General features: G+C 40.9%; 1 protein-coding gene across 1 annotated transcript; it reads left to right on the top strand.

Moving 5' to 3' along the window:
• The first annotated feature begins 5,999 nt into the window (after positions 1-5,999).
• C18H17orf75 (chromosome 18 C17orf75 homolog) lies at positions 6,000-18,584 on the top strand. Its single transcript, XM_012736941.3, has 10 exons — positions 6,000-6,193; positions 6,927-7,007; positions 9,417-9,542; positions 10,546-10,689; positions 10,939-10,996; positions 12,626-12,745; positions 13,534-13,598; positions 13,755-13,891; positions 15,592-15,695; positions 16,238-18,584. The coding sequence occupies exons 1-10, from the start codon at positions 6,054-6,056 to the stop codon at positions 16,451-16,453; spliced, it is 1,191 nt and encodes a 396-aa protein (XP_012592395.1). The 5' UTR covers positions 6,000-6,053; the 3' UTR covers positions 16,454-18,584.
• Positions 18,585-18,788: the final 204 nt, after the last annotated feature.

Genomic DNA, 18,788 nt, shown 5'->3' with positions numbered 1-18,788 from the left:
AGCTTCTCAGTAGGCTGAGGCAGTAGGATCGCTTGAGCCCAGCAGTTTGAGGTTGCTGTGAGCTAGGCTGATGCCACGGCACTCACTCTAGCCTGGGCAACATAGTGAGGCTCTGTCTCAAAAAATAAATCAATAAAAATAAATAAATAAAATTATTTTACAGAGTCTGGCTTTTTTCCGTTGACATATACAATAGAATTCCCAGTGTTAACAGTGTAAATAGTTTCATCATCCCAGTGCCATCGGAGATTGGATGAGGAATGTTTAGAACAAGCAGAAGCATGAGGGCTCCAATCAATGGCACTCCCATAGGAAGTATTAATTAACACTTGTCCCTTTTCAACTCTACAATTCTCCCATCACACCCATTGGACCATATTAGCAATTTTTCTTTACTGACAATTGAGTACATTAGGGGGTGTAACATTAACTGTGGAGCTATGATTAAAAGTCCAAGCAGAAAACAAATATAGCTGTAAAGGACTAGTGCTCCCATTTTTTATAGTAGCCAACCAGGCTTGCGGCAGAGGCTGCAACCAATGGTTCCCCCACACCGATACAAATCGGGGGCCTTCAATACCAACTGTATAATTGTTTTATTTATTTATTTTTTTTATTTTTAGACAGAGTCTCACTCTGTTGCCTGGACTAGAGTGCACTGGCATCAGCCTAGCTCACAGCAACCTCAAACTCCTGGGCTCAAGAAATCCTTCAGCCTCAGCCTCCCGAGTAGTGGGACTATGGGCATGTGCCACCATGCCTGGGTAATTTTTTTCTGTATATTTTTAGTTGGCCAATTAATTTACTTCTATTTTTAGTAGAGATGCTGTCTCGCTCTTACTCAGGCTGGTTTTGAACTCCTGACCTTGAGTGATCCTCCCGCCTTGGCCTCCCAGAGTACTGGGATTACAGGCATGAGCCACCCCGCCCAGCCTCCAACTATATAATTCTTGATTTCAGCACCCTCTTCAGTAGGAACCAAAGGGCCCCAATTATCATAGGGCCCCAGCAGCCAGTTGGAATCATTAACAAATATAGGAAAAGAAGCATCAGCCTAAGGAACTCTTTGGTTTAATGGGGGGTTAGAGTTATATGCCCAATATTGATTGGTCTGATTGGAAGAGGCACCTACCGCCATGTTTATTGTGGAGATCATAGTAAGAAAAAGGGTTACAGACGTTTTTGGAGTGTTGGTTCCAGTAAGGATCGATTCAGTTTCTTGAGTCATTTTCTTCAACTGGCCCCATGTCGGTAGGGTTGCCTCCTTGGTCCTTCTCGTGACTGTCACTATCCTTTTCAGCCTCAACTTCGCCCTTTCCTCTATGGGGGTGGGTCAATGTCAACCACATTCTTTTCCAATTCATGGCAGGGCTTGATCCTCCTACTAGGAATCCATATTGTCTGGCTGTCATCTGTCAAAATACAAGCAAACCCTTGACCACAAGTTTTTACCTGCTCTTCTTTCCATTTATCTATAGTTTCATCCTTCCACCAGATAGGTTAGTGAGAAAGGGAGAGAGGCTGTCTATTCTTCTCCCAATGTTTTTCCACTGCCGTTAGGGTATCTTCTTTTCAAATATTCAAAAAATTTAGAGTAAAGAAGGCTTGATTTATTCTGTCTTTTGGTGTACACATCCCTCCCCTTTTTTGTTTAGCAAGCATAGGTTTTAAAGTTTGATGAGAACGTTCTATGATAGCCTGAACTTCAGGATTATAGGGAATGCCAGTAACATGTTTAACGTCCCAGTGTGACAGAAAACTGCAAAACCATGAGCAGAGTAAGCGGACCACTGTCTGTTTTTATGGCAGCAGGAATACCCATAGTAGAGACACAAGAATATAAACTAGAAAGTACATGATGTGGAGGGAGTGGCCATTATGAAGCCAGAGTAAGTATCTACTATAACATGTACTACACCGAGTTTACCAAATTCAGGGGTGTGAGTGACATTCATCTGCCAGAGTTCATTAGGTGAAAGGCCTCTGGGATTAACTTCAAAGGGGAGTCTGGGTTGATTAATAACTTGACGCGTAGGACAGTGAGATACAATGTTTGGCTTGATTAATTGTCATTTGAAATTTTTGAATTAAATCTTCAGTGTTAGTATGAGTCAATTGATGAAACTGAGTGGCATCCTGAACTGAGCCAGTAAGTAATTGACCCACCTTCTCATTACCAGCGGCTAATGGTCCTGGGAGGTGAGTATGAGATCTAATAGGAGTAATGATAAAAGAGACTGGCAGTCTTGAATTATTGATTGCAGATGTTGAAACAAGGCAGAAATTTCATCATTAGATGTGATAGTAATTATCTCTGTAGTATGAACTACTTGAACAATATCTCTGGAGAGGTGATATCCTGCAAAAGTTGAATGACCTCCTGTAACTCTACCTTTTGTGCTGAGGTAAAGGGAGTTGATCACACTTTTGTTATAGGTCCAGAATATCCTGCTCTACCGGTATTGCTGCCATCAGTAAAGAAAGTAGGAACTCGAGGAATTGGCACAGATTTTACTATTTTAGGTAAAATCCACTGAGTTAATTTCAAGAACTGAAACAACTTGTTTTTTGGATAATGATTATCAATTGTTCCTACAAAATCAGATAAACCTAATTGCCAGTCTATATTTTGCTGGTATGCCATTTGAATTTGAGAAGTTGTTAGGGAACTACTATTTCGACAGGGTCCTGGCCATTTTATTGTCTAAGCCACTGTGGGCCCTTAAATATAAGTTGTCCAGTTTTGCCTAAATAAGTAACAAGTTGCTTTTGCTGTCTGTGTGGTAAGAACGCCCACTCAACTATACCTTCTTCTTGAATCAATGTTGCAGAGGGAGAGTGTTCTGAGGGTAAAAAATTAAATCTATGCCCTTTTATGGGATCCACTCTAGATAACAGGGCATGATGTATGTGAGATTGAATCCAATTTAATTGCTCTTTTGCTGCCCTTGTCATCTGGTGAGCACTATTAAGATCAGGGTCACCTTTTAATATATCAAATACATTGCTTAGCGCATAAGTGGGAATGCCTAACATAGGTCTGAGCCAATTAATATCTCCCAACAGCTTCTGAAAATCATCTAAAGTTTGTAATTCGTCTGTTCTAATTTGTACTTTCTGAGGAACTATTTTATTTAGGTCTATAAGAAACCCTAGGTAAGAAAATAGGTATTCTTGCGGGGCACAGTGGCTCATGCCTATAATCCTAGCACTCTAGGAGGCTGAGGTGGGAGGATTGCTCAAGGTCAGAAGTTAGAAACCAGCCAGAGCAAGAACGAGACAGCATCTCTACTAAAAATAGAAATAAATTAATTGGACAACTAAAAATATATAGAAAAAATTAGCTGGGCATGGTGGCACATGCCTGTAGTCCCTGCTACTCGGGAGGCTGAGGCAGAAGGATTGCTTGAGCCCAGGAGTTTGAGGTTGTTATGAGCTAAGTTGCTGTGGCACTCTAGCCTGGGCAACAGAGTCAGACTCTTGTCTAAAAAAAAAAAAGAAAATGGATATTATTGAACTTTATCTTCTGCAATAATTAGACCATATTGAGGCAATAAATGTTTAGCTTCAGCATACAATTGATCTAAATTTTGTCAAGAGGGGCTGGCAAATAGAATATCATCCATACAATGAATAATATTACTATGAGAAAAAAAACGATTTCTCAATTGTTCCAAAGGTCCATTAACAAAATGCTGATATAGAGTGGGGTGGTTAAGCATGCCCAGAGGTAGCACCTTCCATTGATACCTTTGAGTAGCCTTGTGATTATTTAGAGTAGGGACTAAGAACCAAAAGAAAATTTTAAGGTTCATCCTCCCCGCTGGCTGACTAAATGGACCCCCTCGTGGCAAAAGGAATATCCTAAAACTAAATTGCCCACCAGGAGGAAGGAGGTCAAACACACCTTATCACAACCCCCTTGGTTGGATGACCCAGTTAACTTTCACCACTTGCCAGATTCTTTCTTTCTTTCTTTCTTTCTTTCTTTCTTTCTTTCTTTCTTTCTTTCTTTCTTTCTTTCTTTCTTTCTTTCTTTCTTTCTCTCTCTCTCTCTCTCTCTCTCTCTCTCTCTCTCTCTCTCTCTCTCTCTCTCTCTCTCCCTCCCTCTCTCTCTCTCTTTCTCTCTCTCTTTCTTTCTTTCTTTCTTTTCTTTTACAGTCCCTGTTGCCTGGGCTAGAGTGCCATGGTGTCAGCGTAGCTCACAGCAACCTCAAACTCCTGGGCTCAAGCGATCCTCCTGCATCAGACTCCCAAGAAGCTGAGGCTACAGGCTCCCACTGCAACACCCTGCTATTTTTTAAATTTTTAGTAGATATGGGGTCTGGCTCTTGCTCAGACTGGTCTTGAACTCCTGAGCTCAAGCTATCCTTCGCCTGGGCCTCCCAGAGTGCTAGGATTACAGACATGAGCCACCCGCACCCTCTATATACATATTTTTAGAGGCAGGGTCTCCCTCTGTCACCCAGGGCTGGAGTGTTGTGGTGTCATCATAGCTCACTATAGTGTCAAACTCCTGGGCTTTAGCAATCTGCCTCAGCCGCTGGAGTAACTGGGACTACAGACAGGAACTGCCACTCTTGGCTTATCAAACTTTTAAATCTTTGCTTATCTGCTAGGTGAAAAGTAGTACCATATACTATCATCTTTTATTTGAAGTTGAGCAGTTTATATATGTATTCTTCATTTTTATTCCTTCTGTGAACTGTTTATTTTCTATTTTTTTGTTTATTGATGAATAAGAGCCCTTCATCAATTATATATGTTGCAAATATTAAGGTCATTAAATATGAAATGTCTAATTTTGAACCAAAAGTTTAGTTTATTATATCTCAAACAAGAAGGAGCATAATTAATCAAAGTATGTGCCTAAACTATTAACTCAGTTTTGCTGTCTTAACGGTAGCTTGTTTATGCCAGCATCAAGAAGCCTGGAGAGGCCCGGCATGGTGGCTCACGCCTATAATCCTAGCACTCTGGGAGGCCAAGGCGGGCAGAGTACAAAACCAGCCTGAGGGAGACTCTGTCTCTACTAAAAATAGAAAGAAATTAATTGACCAACTAAAAATAGATATACAAAAAAAATAGCCAGGCATGGTGGAGCATGCCTGTATTCCCAGCTACTCGGGAGGCTGAGGCAGTAGGATCGCTTGAGCCCAGGAGATTGAGGTTGCTTTGAGCTAGGCTGATGCCATGGCACTCCAGCCTGGGCAACAAAGTGAGACTCTGTCTCAAAAAAATAAATAAAAATAACACAATTTTTTACTTTGTCCATAGTTTCAAAAAAATTGCTCTAAAAAAAACTTTGAAAGATGGATAAACCTTCACAATAAAATAAAACAAGAAGTGTCAAGGTGAAATGTCAGAGATACCAACTGTCAAACTTAGTACTTAAGGAAATCGGACATTTCATACTTAACCTAAATTGGGTGGGGGCTGGTTTGTCATTTGCCTTCTGACTTTGGTTTTCATTCGTGTTCTAAACTTTTATTTAGTTTTCAGGTACTCAAGATTTATTAATTTTTTTTCTGTATGGCTTCTAAGTGTTTTGTTATGTTTAAAAAGAACTTCTTAACTACAAAATGTTAAAAATTCTCTCATACTTTCATCTTTTTTTCCCTTTCCATTATAAAGTCTTAACTCTTTGGTCAAACTGGTCTGTGTTTATGTGCGTGGGTGGGTGGGCGAGTGCGTGTTTGCACGTGGGCAAGGAGGCAGGAGAGCAGCTTTATTCTTTCCATGTAGCTAGCTACTTGTACCAACTTTATCACATACTAAGCGTCCTAGACGTCTCAAACGACAGAGAAGAAAAAAAAAACCGATTTAAAAGAAATGGTGAAAGCTTTTCAGCAAAGGCCAGCTCATTCCGGCCACTACCTCCTGCAGGGAGAAAAGCCTTCCTTTCCAAGCTAGCTCCGGAGCCCGAGAACGCGGGAAACCAGCGGAACGCAGGTGTGCTAGTGCCGGGAGCCGGTCGAGCCCCACCACCTAGGACTGTACGGCAGCGGGGGAGCGCTTTGGCGGGAACACAGGGCCGCTTGGAGGCTGCCGCGATGCTCCCCTCCTTGCAGGAATCGCTGGATGGGGTCGAAAAGGAACTAGAAAGCAGCGAGGAGGGTGGCACCGCCGAGGAGCGGAGACTCGAGCCGCCACCCAGCAGCCACTACTGTCTCTACAGCTACTGCGGAAGCAGGTGCCGGCGCCCGGCCCAGCCTACCCGCCCGCCCTTGCGTCCCCGCCCCGGGCCGGCTGCCTGGCTTTGCACCCCACCCCCGGCCCAGGGCCGCTCCCAAACGCCATCTTCTCCTCTCCCAGCCGAGGTCTCTGGCCCGAAGGGCCCTCCAAGCCGTTCTTCCCGGGCCCCGTCCCGGGCTTTTGCGCCTGGCCTTCTCAAGCCTCTGCTCTCCATCTGTCCCTGTATCGTCTCCGCCCCTTCCTCTCGCCGCTGCCCTTTGTTTAGCTCAGTGTCCTGCATGCTCAATAATGTCATTGCCCATCCCCTGTCCTTTCTGTCGTCTCTCCCGTTCCCCCATTTCTGCCACACACCCCAACCCCACCCCCCTGGTTTTCCTCTGCCCTTGCTGCCTCTTACTGTCTGACTTAACTGGGGCTTTCTTGGCCCTGTAAAGTCTGGGTTTTTTTTTTTGTTGTTGTTGTTGTTGTTGTTTTTAATAAGAGTTTCCTTGAACCTGCTGGGTGTTTAGCCTTTCCTCTACCCCTTAGGTGGCCTGGAGAGAGAAGGGGCTGTTGTCAGCACTGTTTTACAGGTTTTCCCTGCCATGAGGACAGGCAATGGAGGACCCTTGTAATTTCGACTTTGCAGCATTTTAAGTTGACTCCTCGTCCTTACCTTGCTTGCGAGGCCCCCAATACTCTGCTTGATTTAGAGCCCTTAATTGATAACACTTTTGCATTTGTGCTTGCAGATTGGCACAGCAACGAGGGGACAGTGATGATGGAAGCCCAAGTGGCACAAATGCAGAAACTCCCTCTGGGGATGATTTCAGGTAAAAACAGCTTAACCATAACCCATGCATGTGCTTTTTATCCTTCCTGCATCTCTGGCCTGTAGATGTCAGTGGATACCCTGTTTCCACTGAGTCAAAGAACTTTCCCTGAGTCAAACCATCAATTCCTTCTATGCCCTAGGAACCTCATCTTGATTTCCTCATTAGCTCATTCATTCATGACTGGGGCAGATACAAATATTGATATTGTCCCTGGTGATTAGCCAGAGAGAATTATTCTGAGTTTCTTGATTGGAATTCCAATAAGATATTTGATATCATACTACAAAGAAATTTAATGTACAGTATGGTGACTATAGGTAATGACATTATATTGTATTGAAAAATCCTAAGAGAGTGGATAGTAAGTGCTCTCACCACAAAAATGAAAACTGTGAGATAATGCATGTTAATTAGCTAGGTTTAACCACTTTACAGAGTATATAGGCTTTATTTATTTATCTATTTATTTATTTGTTTTTGAGACAGAGTCTCACTCTGTTGCCCGGGCTAGAGTGCCATGGCATCAACCTGGCTCACAGCAACCTCAAACTCCTGAGCTCAAGCAATCCTCCTGTCTCAGCCTCCCAAGTAGCTGGGACTACAGGCATGTGCCACCATGCCCGGCTAATTTTTTTTTTTTTCCTTCTCCTAATGCTTCCATGTGGATCGGCTAATTTTTTCTACATTTTTTAGTTGTTTGGCTAATGTCTTTCTATTTACAGTAGAGATGGGGTCTCCGCTCTTGGTCAGGCTGGTTTTGAACTCCTGAGCTCAAATGATCCGCCCACCTGGTCCTCCCAGAGTGCTAGGATTACAGGTGTGAATCACCACGCCTGGCCCAGAATATATAGGCTTTTAGAATATATAGGCATGATGTTGTACATGATAAATACAATTTTATCTTATCAATTTAAAAATAAATTTGGGAAAAAAAGAAATTTACTTATATCTTAGAGACAAGGTCTTGCTCTGTCACCCAGGCTAGAGTGCAGTGGCACAATCATAGCTCATTGCAGCCTCAAACTCCTGGTCTCAAGCAGTCCTCCCATCTTGGCCTCCCAGAGTGCTGAGATTACAGGTCTTAGCCACCATGCCTGGCTGAAAAGAAATATATTTAAAATCCTCTTTTTGGCCGGGCACGGTGGCTCACACCTGTAATCATAGCACTCTGGGAGGCTGAGTCCGGCCGATTGCTCGAGGTCAGGAGTTCAAAACCAGCCCGAGCAAGAGCAAGACCCTGTCTTTTATAAATAGAAAGAAATTAATTGGCCAACTAATATATATAGAAAAAATTAGCCAGGCATGGTGGCACATGCTGTCGTCCCAACTACTCGGGAGGCTGAGGCAGCAGGATTGCTTGAGCCCAGGAGATTGAGGTTGCTGTGAGCTAGGCTGACGCCACGGCACTCACTCTAGTCTGGGCAACAAAGCAAGACTCTTGTCTCAAAAAAAAGATAATAAATGATAAATAAAAGATAAATAAATGAAATAAAATCCCCCTTTTCCCCCTTTGAATATTCTTTGGTAGGTCCTCTACCACACACTAGAATGTAAACTCTAGGACAGAAGGAGTTATTTCTTTTGTTAATTGATGTCTCCCTATCATGTACTTTAAGTAGTGTTTGTCACAGGGTAGACATTTAATGCATATTTGTGTTTTTGTTTGTTTTGGTTTTTTTTGAGACAGAGTCTCACTCTGTTGCCTGGGCTAGAGTGCCATTGCGTCAGCCTAGCTCACAGCAACCTCAAACTCCTGGGCTCAAGCAATCCTGCTACCTCAGCCTCCTGAGTAGCTGGGACTACAGGCATGCACCACCATGCCTGGCTAATTTTTTATATATAGTTGGCCAATTAATTTCTTTCTTTTTTTTTTTTTTTTTTTTTTGAGACAGAGTCTCGCTTTGTTGTCCAGGCTAGAGTGAGTGCCGTGGCATCAGCCTAGCTCACAGCAACCTCAAACTCCTGGGCTCGAGTGATCCTCTGCCTCAGCCTCCCGAGTAGCTGGGACTACAGGCATGCGCCACCATGCCCGGCTAATTTTTTATATATATATATCAGTTGGCCAATTGATTTCTTTCTACTTATAGTAGAGACGGGGTCTCGCTCTTGCTCAGGCTGGTTTTGAACTCCTGACCTTGAGCAATCCGCCCGCCTCGGCCTCCCAAGAGCTAGGATTATAGGCGTGAGCCACAGCGCCCAGCCCTAATTTCTTTCTATTTATAGTAGAGACGGGGTCTCGCTCTGGTTTCGAACTCCTGACCTTGAGCAATCCACCCGCCTCAGCCTCCCAGAGTGCTGGGATTACAGGCATGAGCCACCGCACCCGGCCTGATACCGTTCTTTCTGACTTAGAAGTGTGAATATATTAGTCCACTAGTAAGAAATGTGTGTCTTTTATTTGTCAAGCCTCTCCTTGGCTGATACTAATCTCCCATCTGAACTGGAGCCAGAGCTGCGCAGTTTCATTGCTAAGCGTCTTTCGAAGGGAGCGGTCTTTGAAGGGCTGGGTAATGTTGCATCTGTGGAGCTAAGGTAAGTGTAAAATATGCTGTGTCCCGAGTTTTTATTTCTGAGCTAAATATGAGAAGTGATGAGAAACTCCAAAAGATCATCTTCTGCTAGGCCTGCAGAGTTCATCTTTATTTTCTGGCAGCCTGAGCCCTGGGCCACACACATAAACATTTGCATAACAGAATTAATTGAATGTTAGAGACTCTGGTGCCTAAGTGTACTTTATTTAGTTTTGTACTTAGAAGAAAAGAATTAATTGCTAAAACTAAAATTGTAAAGTTTACAGTTTTTAAAGTGTTTTCACAAACATTGATGCGGTTTTCCTTGCAAAGGGAAGATAGAACAGATACTCTTATTTCCATTTTCAGATGAGGAATAAACTCAGAGAAGTTAGGTGGGATGCGCAAGCTAATAAGGCTAGTTTTTTTTTTTTTTTCTTATTTTTTTCTTTTTACCTAAAATGGAAATTGCATACATACTGGAAAGGCTAGTTGAATTGATATTGATGGAGTTCAGACTTAAACATGGGTGTCTTCAGTCCAATTTGAGCCATCTTTCCGTTAAACCTCTTAATAGTAGTTCAACTCTGACCATGAAGTCTGCATATAGGTCACCTCAGGAGGAAGATGAGGCCACAACCCAAGGATAAGGCCGCAGGATAAACCTGGCACATCTGCCTGAAGCATCAATGAGTGTGAAGGTTTGGGAGAGGGAAGAACATGCTTTTATTAATGTTAACATGGCTTTACTATGAACAAGAGTGAAATTTGCATGAATTTTTCACATAAGACAAGAGAATTCAAAGAAATTTCATGTATGTTAGCAGCTCCTTTACCTAAAGCCCACCAGGGTATATACATTCATTTTCCTGTGCTGCTATGAGTAAAACAAGAAGTGTGGGAAACTCTGGGCAGTTTAACAGTATTGTCAGAGCAAGAGGACCAGGGGTCAGAGCAGTCCACAGAACTAGATGCATGAGTTACCAAAATAATCATTTTACATTTTTTTCCAATTTCTTTTCTAGAATTCCAGATTACCGAGTTGGTTGTTACTACTGCCTTTTCCAACAGGAAAAGTTGCTTCCTGAAACAGCAACAGTGGAGTCAGAACATAACCCTTCAGAGTATGTGGTCTGTTTTTTAGGAGGGTCTGAAAAAGGACTTGAACTATATCCTTTCTTTGGTCTTTGAGTATATCAGGAAGGAAAACAGGAGAGGGCAAGTGGAGGAGTATCACTACCAACCTCCAAAAAGCTTTTCACTCCTTTCTGCATTTACTTGAATTTCATATCTTGACATGGCCATTTTGCATTGGCTTGTTTTAATTTACAGTTCGCATTATCTGAGAGATTTTGTTTTTCCTGTTGAGAGATAAAACACTCGATTATTCATCCTCTGTTGCTTCCTTAAGAAAATACTTTCAGGCTTGAATTGGACAAGTATATTCAAGGGCTGAAAAATAATATGAACTGTGAGGTAAGATGATTTGATCTAATAGTTTTTTTTTTTTTTTTTTTTGAGACAGAGTCTCGCTTGTTGCCCACGCTAGAGTGAGTGCCGTGGCGTCAGCTTAGCTCACAGCAACCTCAAACTCCTGGGCTCAAGCAATCCTGCTGCCTCAGCCTCCCGAGTAGCTGGGACTACAGGCTTGCGCCACCATGCCCGGCTAATTTTATATATATATTAGTTGGCCAATTAATTTCTTTCTATTTATAGTAGAGACGGGGTCTCGCTCTTGCTCAGGCTGGTTTCGAACTCCTGACCTCGAGCAATCCGCCCGCCTCAGCCTCCCAGAGTGCTAGGATTACAGGCGTGAGCCACCGCGCCCGGCTTGATCTAATAGTTTTTTTAAGACTAAAATGACTAGCATAATATACTTTTCAAATCTTATAAGTAAACAAAAAGACACCTAAATTATAGAAACTTGTTACCTTGTGGGCTAATAGAATATTTTTAAGGGAAGCTGAGAACATAGTCCTATAAGTGCTGAAAGTTTCATAAGACTGCTTCTGATGTTTCATATCTATGAAAAATTCAATCTATTAAATGAATTGGCACGTAGTAACATGTCTGGCAAGAAAGAGGATGCCCTTTTCCTGATTTCTAAGCACACAGGATTTATGTTCTAGTCGGAACTAAGGGTCCATGCAGCCTCTGATACCAAAGACATACTGTGCGATGGTATAGCTGTCCTTCATCTCAACACTAACAATTTTCCATTTGTATTAATTGATCTTTTACTCATTAGATATATCCATATTGACTAATTTATCCAGACCTTTTAAAAACTATGCTTTCGGCTTTTAGCATTTGTTAATGTTATGACTCTCATAAATTCATTGTCCATCATGTATAGTAATAGTTCCTGTTGTTTGTCATATACATACAAGATACCACAGGAGAAAGGACAGGATAGCATAGGAGTGAGCCAGAGATGCAAGTCTGGGGGAATCTGTGCTCTGAGACTAGAGCTCTTCCTATGTGACACTAGTCTCCAGAAAGCAGCATAGCCTAAAAAGCCAGATGTGTTCGTGGCAGCACATCTGACCGCTAGAGTGGGCCAGAGTGCTTTGATGAGCTCCTTGTATCCTTCCCTGTTCACATGTTGGGTTTGAATGAGTTTTCTGTTTACATTCCTTCAGTCATTCAGTGGGCATGTAATAAGATTATGTGATGCATGTTTCATACTCTGTACCAGGTGAAATGATTATTAAAGAGTATCTCCAGTGAGTGCACAATATACTGGGGGGAGATGGACATGTAAATACTCCTCCCAGTAAAGAAACAGCATGGAACCCTATCCATTCAGTCTCTTCATCTTATAGAATGCCTTTCTTAGTGTGTTTTTAAGGAAATTCAGTACAGACTTAATCCCCACTTTGTCCAACAAGCCCAGGAAAGCTATATCACAATTCGTTTTTTTAAGTTGGTAGTGTTACCTTTATAAAAGAGATGTCTGTCCCAGTTCTCACTGTCAAGAATATGGTGAAGACGATATTAAGTCCACTAAGGTGAAGGCATATTAATATTAGTTATATTAATATACATTATATTTATATTAATGCAAATATTATATTTAGCAAATTACATTGTCTCTTGATCTAGGAAAGGGGCCTGGAGAACCACATAAAGTCCTATCTGAGCAGCTGGTTTGAGGATGTTGTATGTCCAATCCAAAGAGTTGTTCTTCTCTTTCAGGAGAAGCTTACCTTTCTGCTACATGCCGTAAGTATTACCCAAACAGGAACATTTCCTTCATCAGGAATCCTTTTGGCAGAGTTTAGATTATGTAGAGACATACTCCTTTTATCTGAACATTACTCCCCCCCCCACCAAATATTCATTCAAACTATGCTTGCTATCGAGATAGACCACACTTTATTTTATATTGGCCATGGGTAGTGGCTCACGCCTATAATCCTAGCACTCTGGGACTAAGGGGCCATGCAGCCTCTGGGTCCATGCAGCCTTGGGTCCATGCAGGGACCCGACTAAGGGTCCATGCAGCCTTGGGTCCATGATTATCCCAAATTTGCCAAAAACAATAGTAATTCTAGAAATATGGAAAGGCAGGCAGATCGTTTGAGCTCAGGAGTTCAAGACCAGCCTGAACAAGAGTGAGACCCCATCTCTACTATAAATAGAAATAAATTAATTGGCCAACTAATATGTATGCAAAAAATTAGCCAGGCATGGTGGCGCATGCCTGTAGTCCCAGCTACTCGGGAGGCTGAGGCAGGAGGATTGCTTGAGCCCAGGAGTTTGAGGTTGCTGTGAGCTAGGCTGATGCCATGGCACTCTTGCCCAGGCAACAGAGTGAGACTCTGTGTCCAAAAAAAAAAAAATTTTAGTGAGCAGCAGCTGAACAAGGTTGCAGAGAGCCAATGAGCAGTGCCCATCAATTGTCATCTGTTGTTGTGGTTATTGGGGAAGGCAACGTTTAGTCATGAGTAGCTGCTCAATAGGGAAAACTGCAATACATGTATCTATCTGTCTTTATTTTTCTCTCCTAGGCCTTAAGTTATACTCCTGTTGAGGTTAAAGAATCAGATGAAAAAACAAAGAGAGACATTAACAGGTAAAGAACAGTTTTTGCAAAGAGAGAACCTTTTCCACAGTGAGCCTTGCTTTTACATTTTTAATCACCCCCATCCCCCGAGCGCAAAATGCGTTTGTTTTCTCCCTCCTATCCTATAATATTGTTTGTGGAAAAGGGCTTGTGTATGTGTGGCAGGTTTCTGAGTGTGGCCAGTCTCCAAGGACTTATTCACGAAGGCACCATGACATCTTTGTGCATGGCCATGACGGAGGAGCAGCATAAATCTGTGGTCATAGACTGCAGCAGCTCCCAGCCTCAGTTCTACAATGCAGGTGAGCCACAATCTCTGATGCAGCCTTCCTGGGTCTCTGCTGAGCCTCCATCTTTGCACTGAAAACAAATGACACAAACATGTTCTTCCCACCTTGTGCAGTTTTACATGATTATCCCAAATTTGCCAAAAACAATAGTAATTCTAGAAATATGGAAATCACATCATGCCTAGCAATTCTACTCTGCTAAAGAAATGTGTACATAAGGAAACAAGTTTTTTTTTTAAAGTTCATAAGAGCATTATTTGAAAAAACAAGGAATTGGAAGCAACTTAAATGTTTATCAACAGGAAAATTAATAACCTGCTATATTCATGTGATGGAATATTACAGAGCAGTGAAAATGAATGAACTAGAGCCACATGTGTCAGTATAGCTCCCAAGCATACTGTTTAATGAAATAGCCATTAAAGAAAAATACATGAAAGTATTAACATATATCAAATAATATATATAAGCTTAGAGATACAAAGGTATGTGGCAAAAGTTTAAAGAATTGGGAATGATAATTAATCCTTTCTGGGCCGGGCGCAGTGGCTCACGCCTGTAATCCTAGCACTCTGGGAGGCCGAGGCCGGCGGATCCCTCAAGGTCAGGAGTTCAGAACCAGCCTGAGTGAGACCCCGCCTCTACTAAAAATAGAAAGAAATTAATTGACCAACTAAAAAAATATATATACAAAAAATTAGCCAGGCATGGTGGCACATCCTGTAGTCCCAGCTACTCAGGAGGCTGAGGCAGCAGGATTGCTTGAGCTCAGGAGATTGAGGTTGCTGTGAGCTAGGCTGACGCAGCGGCACTCACACTAGCCTGAGCAACAAAGTGAGACTCTGTCTCAAAAACAACAACAAAAAATCCTTTCTGAAGGCAAAGGACCAGGGATGTGCTTGGTGAGAGGCAACCAAGGGGCTTCAACAATTTTGGCTTTTTTTTTTTTTTTTTTTTTGATTCTTCAGCTGAAACAGCAGGTGATTTATTGTATACTTGTTACACTTGGCCACAACTGAGAATAGAACTAGTCCAGTATGTCAAGTCCAGGGCAAAGGACCAGTAGGGACTGTTTTGGTATGAGCAAGATGGTTCTCTCAGAGGTGGCCTTGGCGATCGGATGGCGGTGAAGTTCTAGATCCACTGAGAGGCAAGTTCTGGACAGTAGCATGCAGTCCAACAACTTGTACTAACATCCCCGGACTCTGGCATTCCATGTTTCTGATCTTGTGGCCTTCACGTGTGCATAAGCAAGCAGTTTACTTGGACCTCTGCCTCATCTTTCTTTTGCGCTTCACCCTGCACATTCGCTTCTTCCTCCACTTGGCTCTCATGACGCAGAGATTTCTACAAAGATGGCACTAAGGCTGAGAGGTTTTGGCATTTCTTAGCCATTTGGTAAGCACACAGCTTTTTTTAGATCATTATAGGAGTCTTAAATAATTCATTATACATGTTTTTATAAAGAAATAAATGTCTTGGTGCATACCTGTAGTCCCAGCTACTGGGGAAGCTGAAGCAGGAGGATTACTTGAGCCCAAGAGTTTGAAGTTGCCATGAGCTATGATCACACCTGAGAATAGCCCCTGCACTTCAGCCTGGGCAACATAGTGAGGCTCTGTCTCTAAAAATAAAAAGGTTTTAAAAATAAATGTTTTATGCTTTGTAGGATTTCATTTTTATTGATTTAATTTCTCTAAAATATTTTGTAGGAAGCAATCGGTTTTGTGAGGATTGGATGCAGGCTTTTTTGAATGGTGCTGAAGGGGGTAACCCTTTCCTTTTCCGACAAGTACTGGAGAACTTTAAACTAAAGGTAATTAGTTGGCTGTGTGCCAGGTGCCAAATAAAATTTTTGTCTGAATTTTAATTAGTACCAATAACAGTGTAACAAATCTGCTTTTACAGCTATGATGTTTATTAATTGGGACATTCTCAAAACTGAAATCATCAGAAGACGCTTACTTTATTTTAATTTTTTCAGTAGCTTCTGCATACATATCATTTCCAATAAATTGGGTTGAATGTTTGCTTAAATGTAAGGGACATCAGTCTTACAATTTGTGACTTACCTTAGTTGCAAAGCACAAAAAAGTGGTTCAGTGCCTAAAGGGGTCAAAATTCTGATGGGTGTGTGAGTATTGTCACCTTATTTAGGAGATTTTTTAAGTATTTTTACTATATATGAGGTTTTGTTCTACCAAGAGCAAAGCATATTGACAATAAAAATGATGGAAATATTTAAAATAAGCAAATATCTCAGCAGCATATGTTAAGTTCTTAGCTAGATAGGAGATAATTTTTAAGCTTAGTTATTTTCTGACTAAACACATATTTAACTGGTTAATCTTTTTCTAGGCCATACAAGACACAAACAATTTGAAGAGATTTATCCGGCAGGCAGAAATGAACCATTATGCTTTGTTTAAATGTTACATGTTCCTTAAGAACTGTGGCAGTGGAGATATACTTTTGAAGATTGTTAAAGTGGAACATGAAGAAATGCCCGAAGCCAAAAATGTGGTAGCTGTCCTTGAAGAATTCATGAAAGAAGCTCATACCCAAAGTTTTTGATCATATGTTTTGAGATAACTGTATCATGAGGTTGTAGAGTCAAGCCTTAGTGTTCAAAATTGCAGTTGTTATGGTTGTTCATAGGATTGCTATTTGAGATTATAGGAAACTCATTCCAGATTATTTTCTTCCTTTTGGTACTTTTAAAATTTAAAAGTCTGAGGGATGTCTTCACTGAGTCCTAGATAGATATATGTGTTAGAGTTGTAGAAGTTTAGTATATCACTGGTCCCATAAATTCTAGGCTTCAGGAAGTTGTTGCTCAAAACACTCCAGAGGTGATTTTGTTTATGGCTTCTCTCAGGAGTTTTCTGCAGGATTTAGCAACTTTTACTCTCAGCAAAATCATAATACTTCTTTCTCAATAGATTGTAGCTTCCTTTAAAAACTGTAATCCTAGTCTTAGGACAGATTAGCTCCCCTACACCATTTCAAAGATCTATGCATCCTGTGGGTGCTTGATACATTTTTTTGTCTGATTGATAATGTTATGGATGATAAAGCAAGCTTTAAAGTCAATATGCAAATAAATCATGAGTAAGAAATTAAATGAGCTTTAAAAATAGGATGCACTAGCTTCAGCATAAAGCATTATCTTTGATGGAAACCTACTGCAGAAGTGGCCCCACCACCACTTTTAGTTCATTTGTTCACAGGTATTTGCCAAGAACCTGTATTTTCTTTTTTCTTTTAGATGACAGTGCTGGAGTTTTTAAGCAGTGCTGAAAAAAAAGTACACAAATTTTACAAGCAAACTAACATAAGGAATGCAAGCAGATTCTTCATATCAGTTACTCATTGATTTTAGTTTTTTCTATATTTGTTATAAGCCTTAGATTGTTTTACTCTGAATCAATTGAAAGCACCTCAGCTAGCCATTTATAATTCCCATGGAAGTCAATTGTAGCTACACACATATGATTGCAATTTGTTCTGCATAGCTCTTTAATAAATTCATTTGATAATGATTTTGTTTAGAATATCAGAAGTCTTGTGTTCTCACTGCCCTCAAGATGCTTGGAGGAACACAAGCCCATAAAATTAAGGAGTCTTCTCTTAAATGGATCTGAATTCACTTAAGTGCTGAGTTCTAACTTTCAAAATAACTGACAATGGTCTTCTGCTTTCTCCTACAAATTTAGGGGTGTGACTCACCAAGCCATTTCTTTTCCTTTAATGAGAAATACAATTCAGGATCTCCATAAATGCTTTCATATGGTTTAATTTAATAACTTGGACTGTAGGCAGTGTTGAAAAAAATCTGAGAAGCTTTGTTTGTTTTTTGAGACAGGTTCTTGCTCTGTTGCCCAGGCTAGAGTGCAGTGGCATCATCATAGCTCACTGCAACCTCAAAACTCCTGGGCTCAAGCAATCTTCCTGCATCATGCTTCCGAGTAGCTGGGACTACAGGTGCATGCCACCATGCCTGGTGAATTTTTTTTTATCTTTTATCGAGACAGGGTCTAGCTATGTTTCCCAGGCTTGTTTCAAACTCCTGGCCTTAAGGAGTCCTCCTGCTTCAGCCTCACAAAGTGCTAGGATTATAGGCATGAGCCAGTTGCATTGTTTTATAGTATTAAATTCAGAATGACTGGAAAATCAGCAATTTTATGACACTATCCTTGAGTCTGGAAAACATTTTTCATTTTCAAATTCATACATCATTCAAGAGTCCATATTGTAAATGGCATTTAAAAGCAAGTGTATTACCTGCTTCAGATCATTTGTGGATATAGGCAAGACATAATTCTCTATGTGTTTGCATATATTTTCTGTAATGTAGGCTTACTATATTACACAGTTCTATACAATAGACTTATTTTAAAAAATAAGTCTGTGACAAACTGTATATCACTACTATAGACAAGGAAAATGGTGTCATGGAATTAAATATCTTGGTCATGAGAAGAAACTCAGAGTTCATGACCAGAAACATGTACTGTATTCAAATTTTAATAAGCTAATGTATAATATTAACTTTTAAAGTTTTAAAAAGGTTTTGTCCAGACATGGAATAAATTTATGTATTGTTTGTGTGCTATACATATAGAGGCAATGTATATTTGTCATGTATCAAAATGGTCTTAGTTTATCTGTAATTATATTTCTAATAATAAAACTTACCAAGGCAGTCATTTTTATTTAATGAGCTCAATTCTCAAGCCTGACACCTATATTAATTCCCAAAAAGTTTGGGAAATTATGCTTGTTATGCTAAGGAATTTGTTGAAGAAAATCAAGTCACCAGCTAGGATACAAGATATAACTTTCTGTCTCCTCTGCCTCTTGGAGGAAGCATCAAGCAGGGCCTAAGAGCAATTTCCATCACAATGTT

This window comes from Microcebus murinus, chromosome 18 (genome assembly GCF_040939455.1).
Source record: "Microcebus murinus isolate Inina chromosome 18, M.murinus_Inina_mat1.0, whole genome shotgun sequence".
NCBI lineage: Eukaryota > Metazoa > Chordata > Mammalia > Primates > Cheirogaleidae > Microcebus > Microcebus murinus.
This window is presented reverse-complemented; position numbering and strand designations above follow the sequence as displayed.

What these genes read in the sequence shown, in the direction of transcription:
- C18H17orf75 (XM_012736941.3), top strand. Translation starts at nt 6,054, where the DNA reads ATGCTCCCCTCCTTGCAGGAATCGCTGGATGGGGTCGAAAAGGAACTA. An exon ending in TACAGCTACTGCGGAAGCAG is followed by an intron (nt 6,194 to 6,926) that starts GTGCCGGCGCCC and finishes TTGTGCTTGCAG; the next exon opens with ATTGGCACAGCAACGAGGGG. An exon ending in TTACCTTTCTGCTACATGCC is followed by an intron (nt 12,746 to 13,533) that starts GTAAGTATTACC and finishes TTTCTCTCCTAG; the next exon opens with GCCTTAAGTTATACTCCTGT.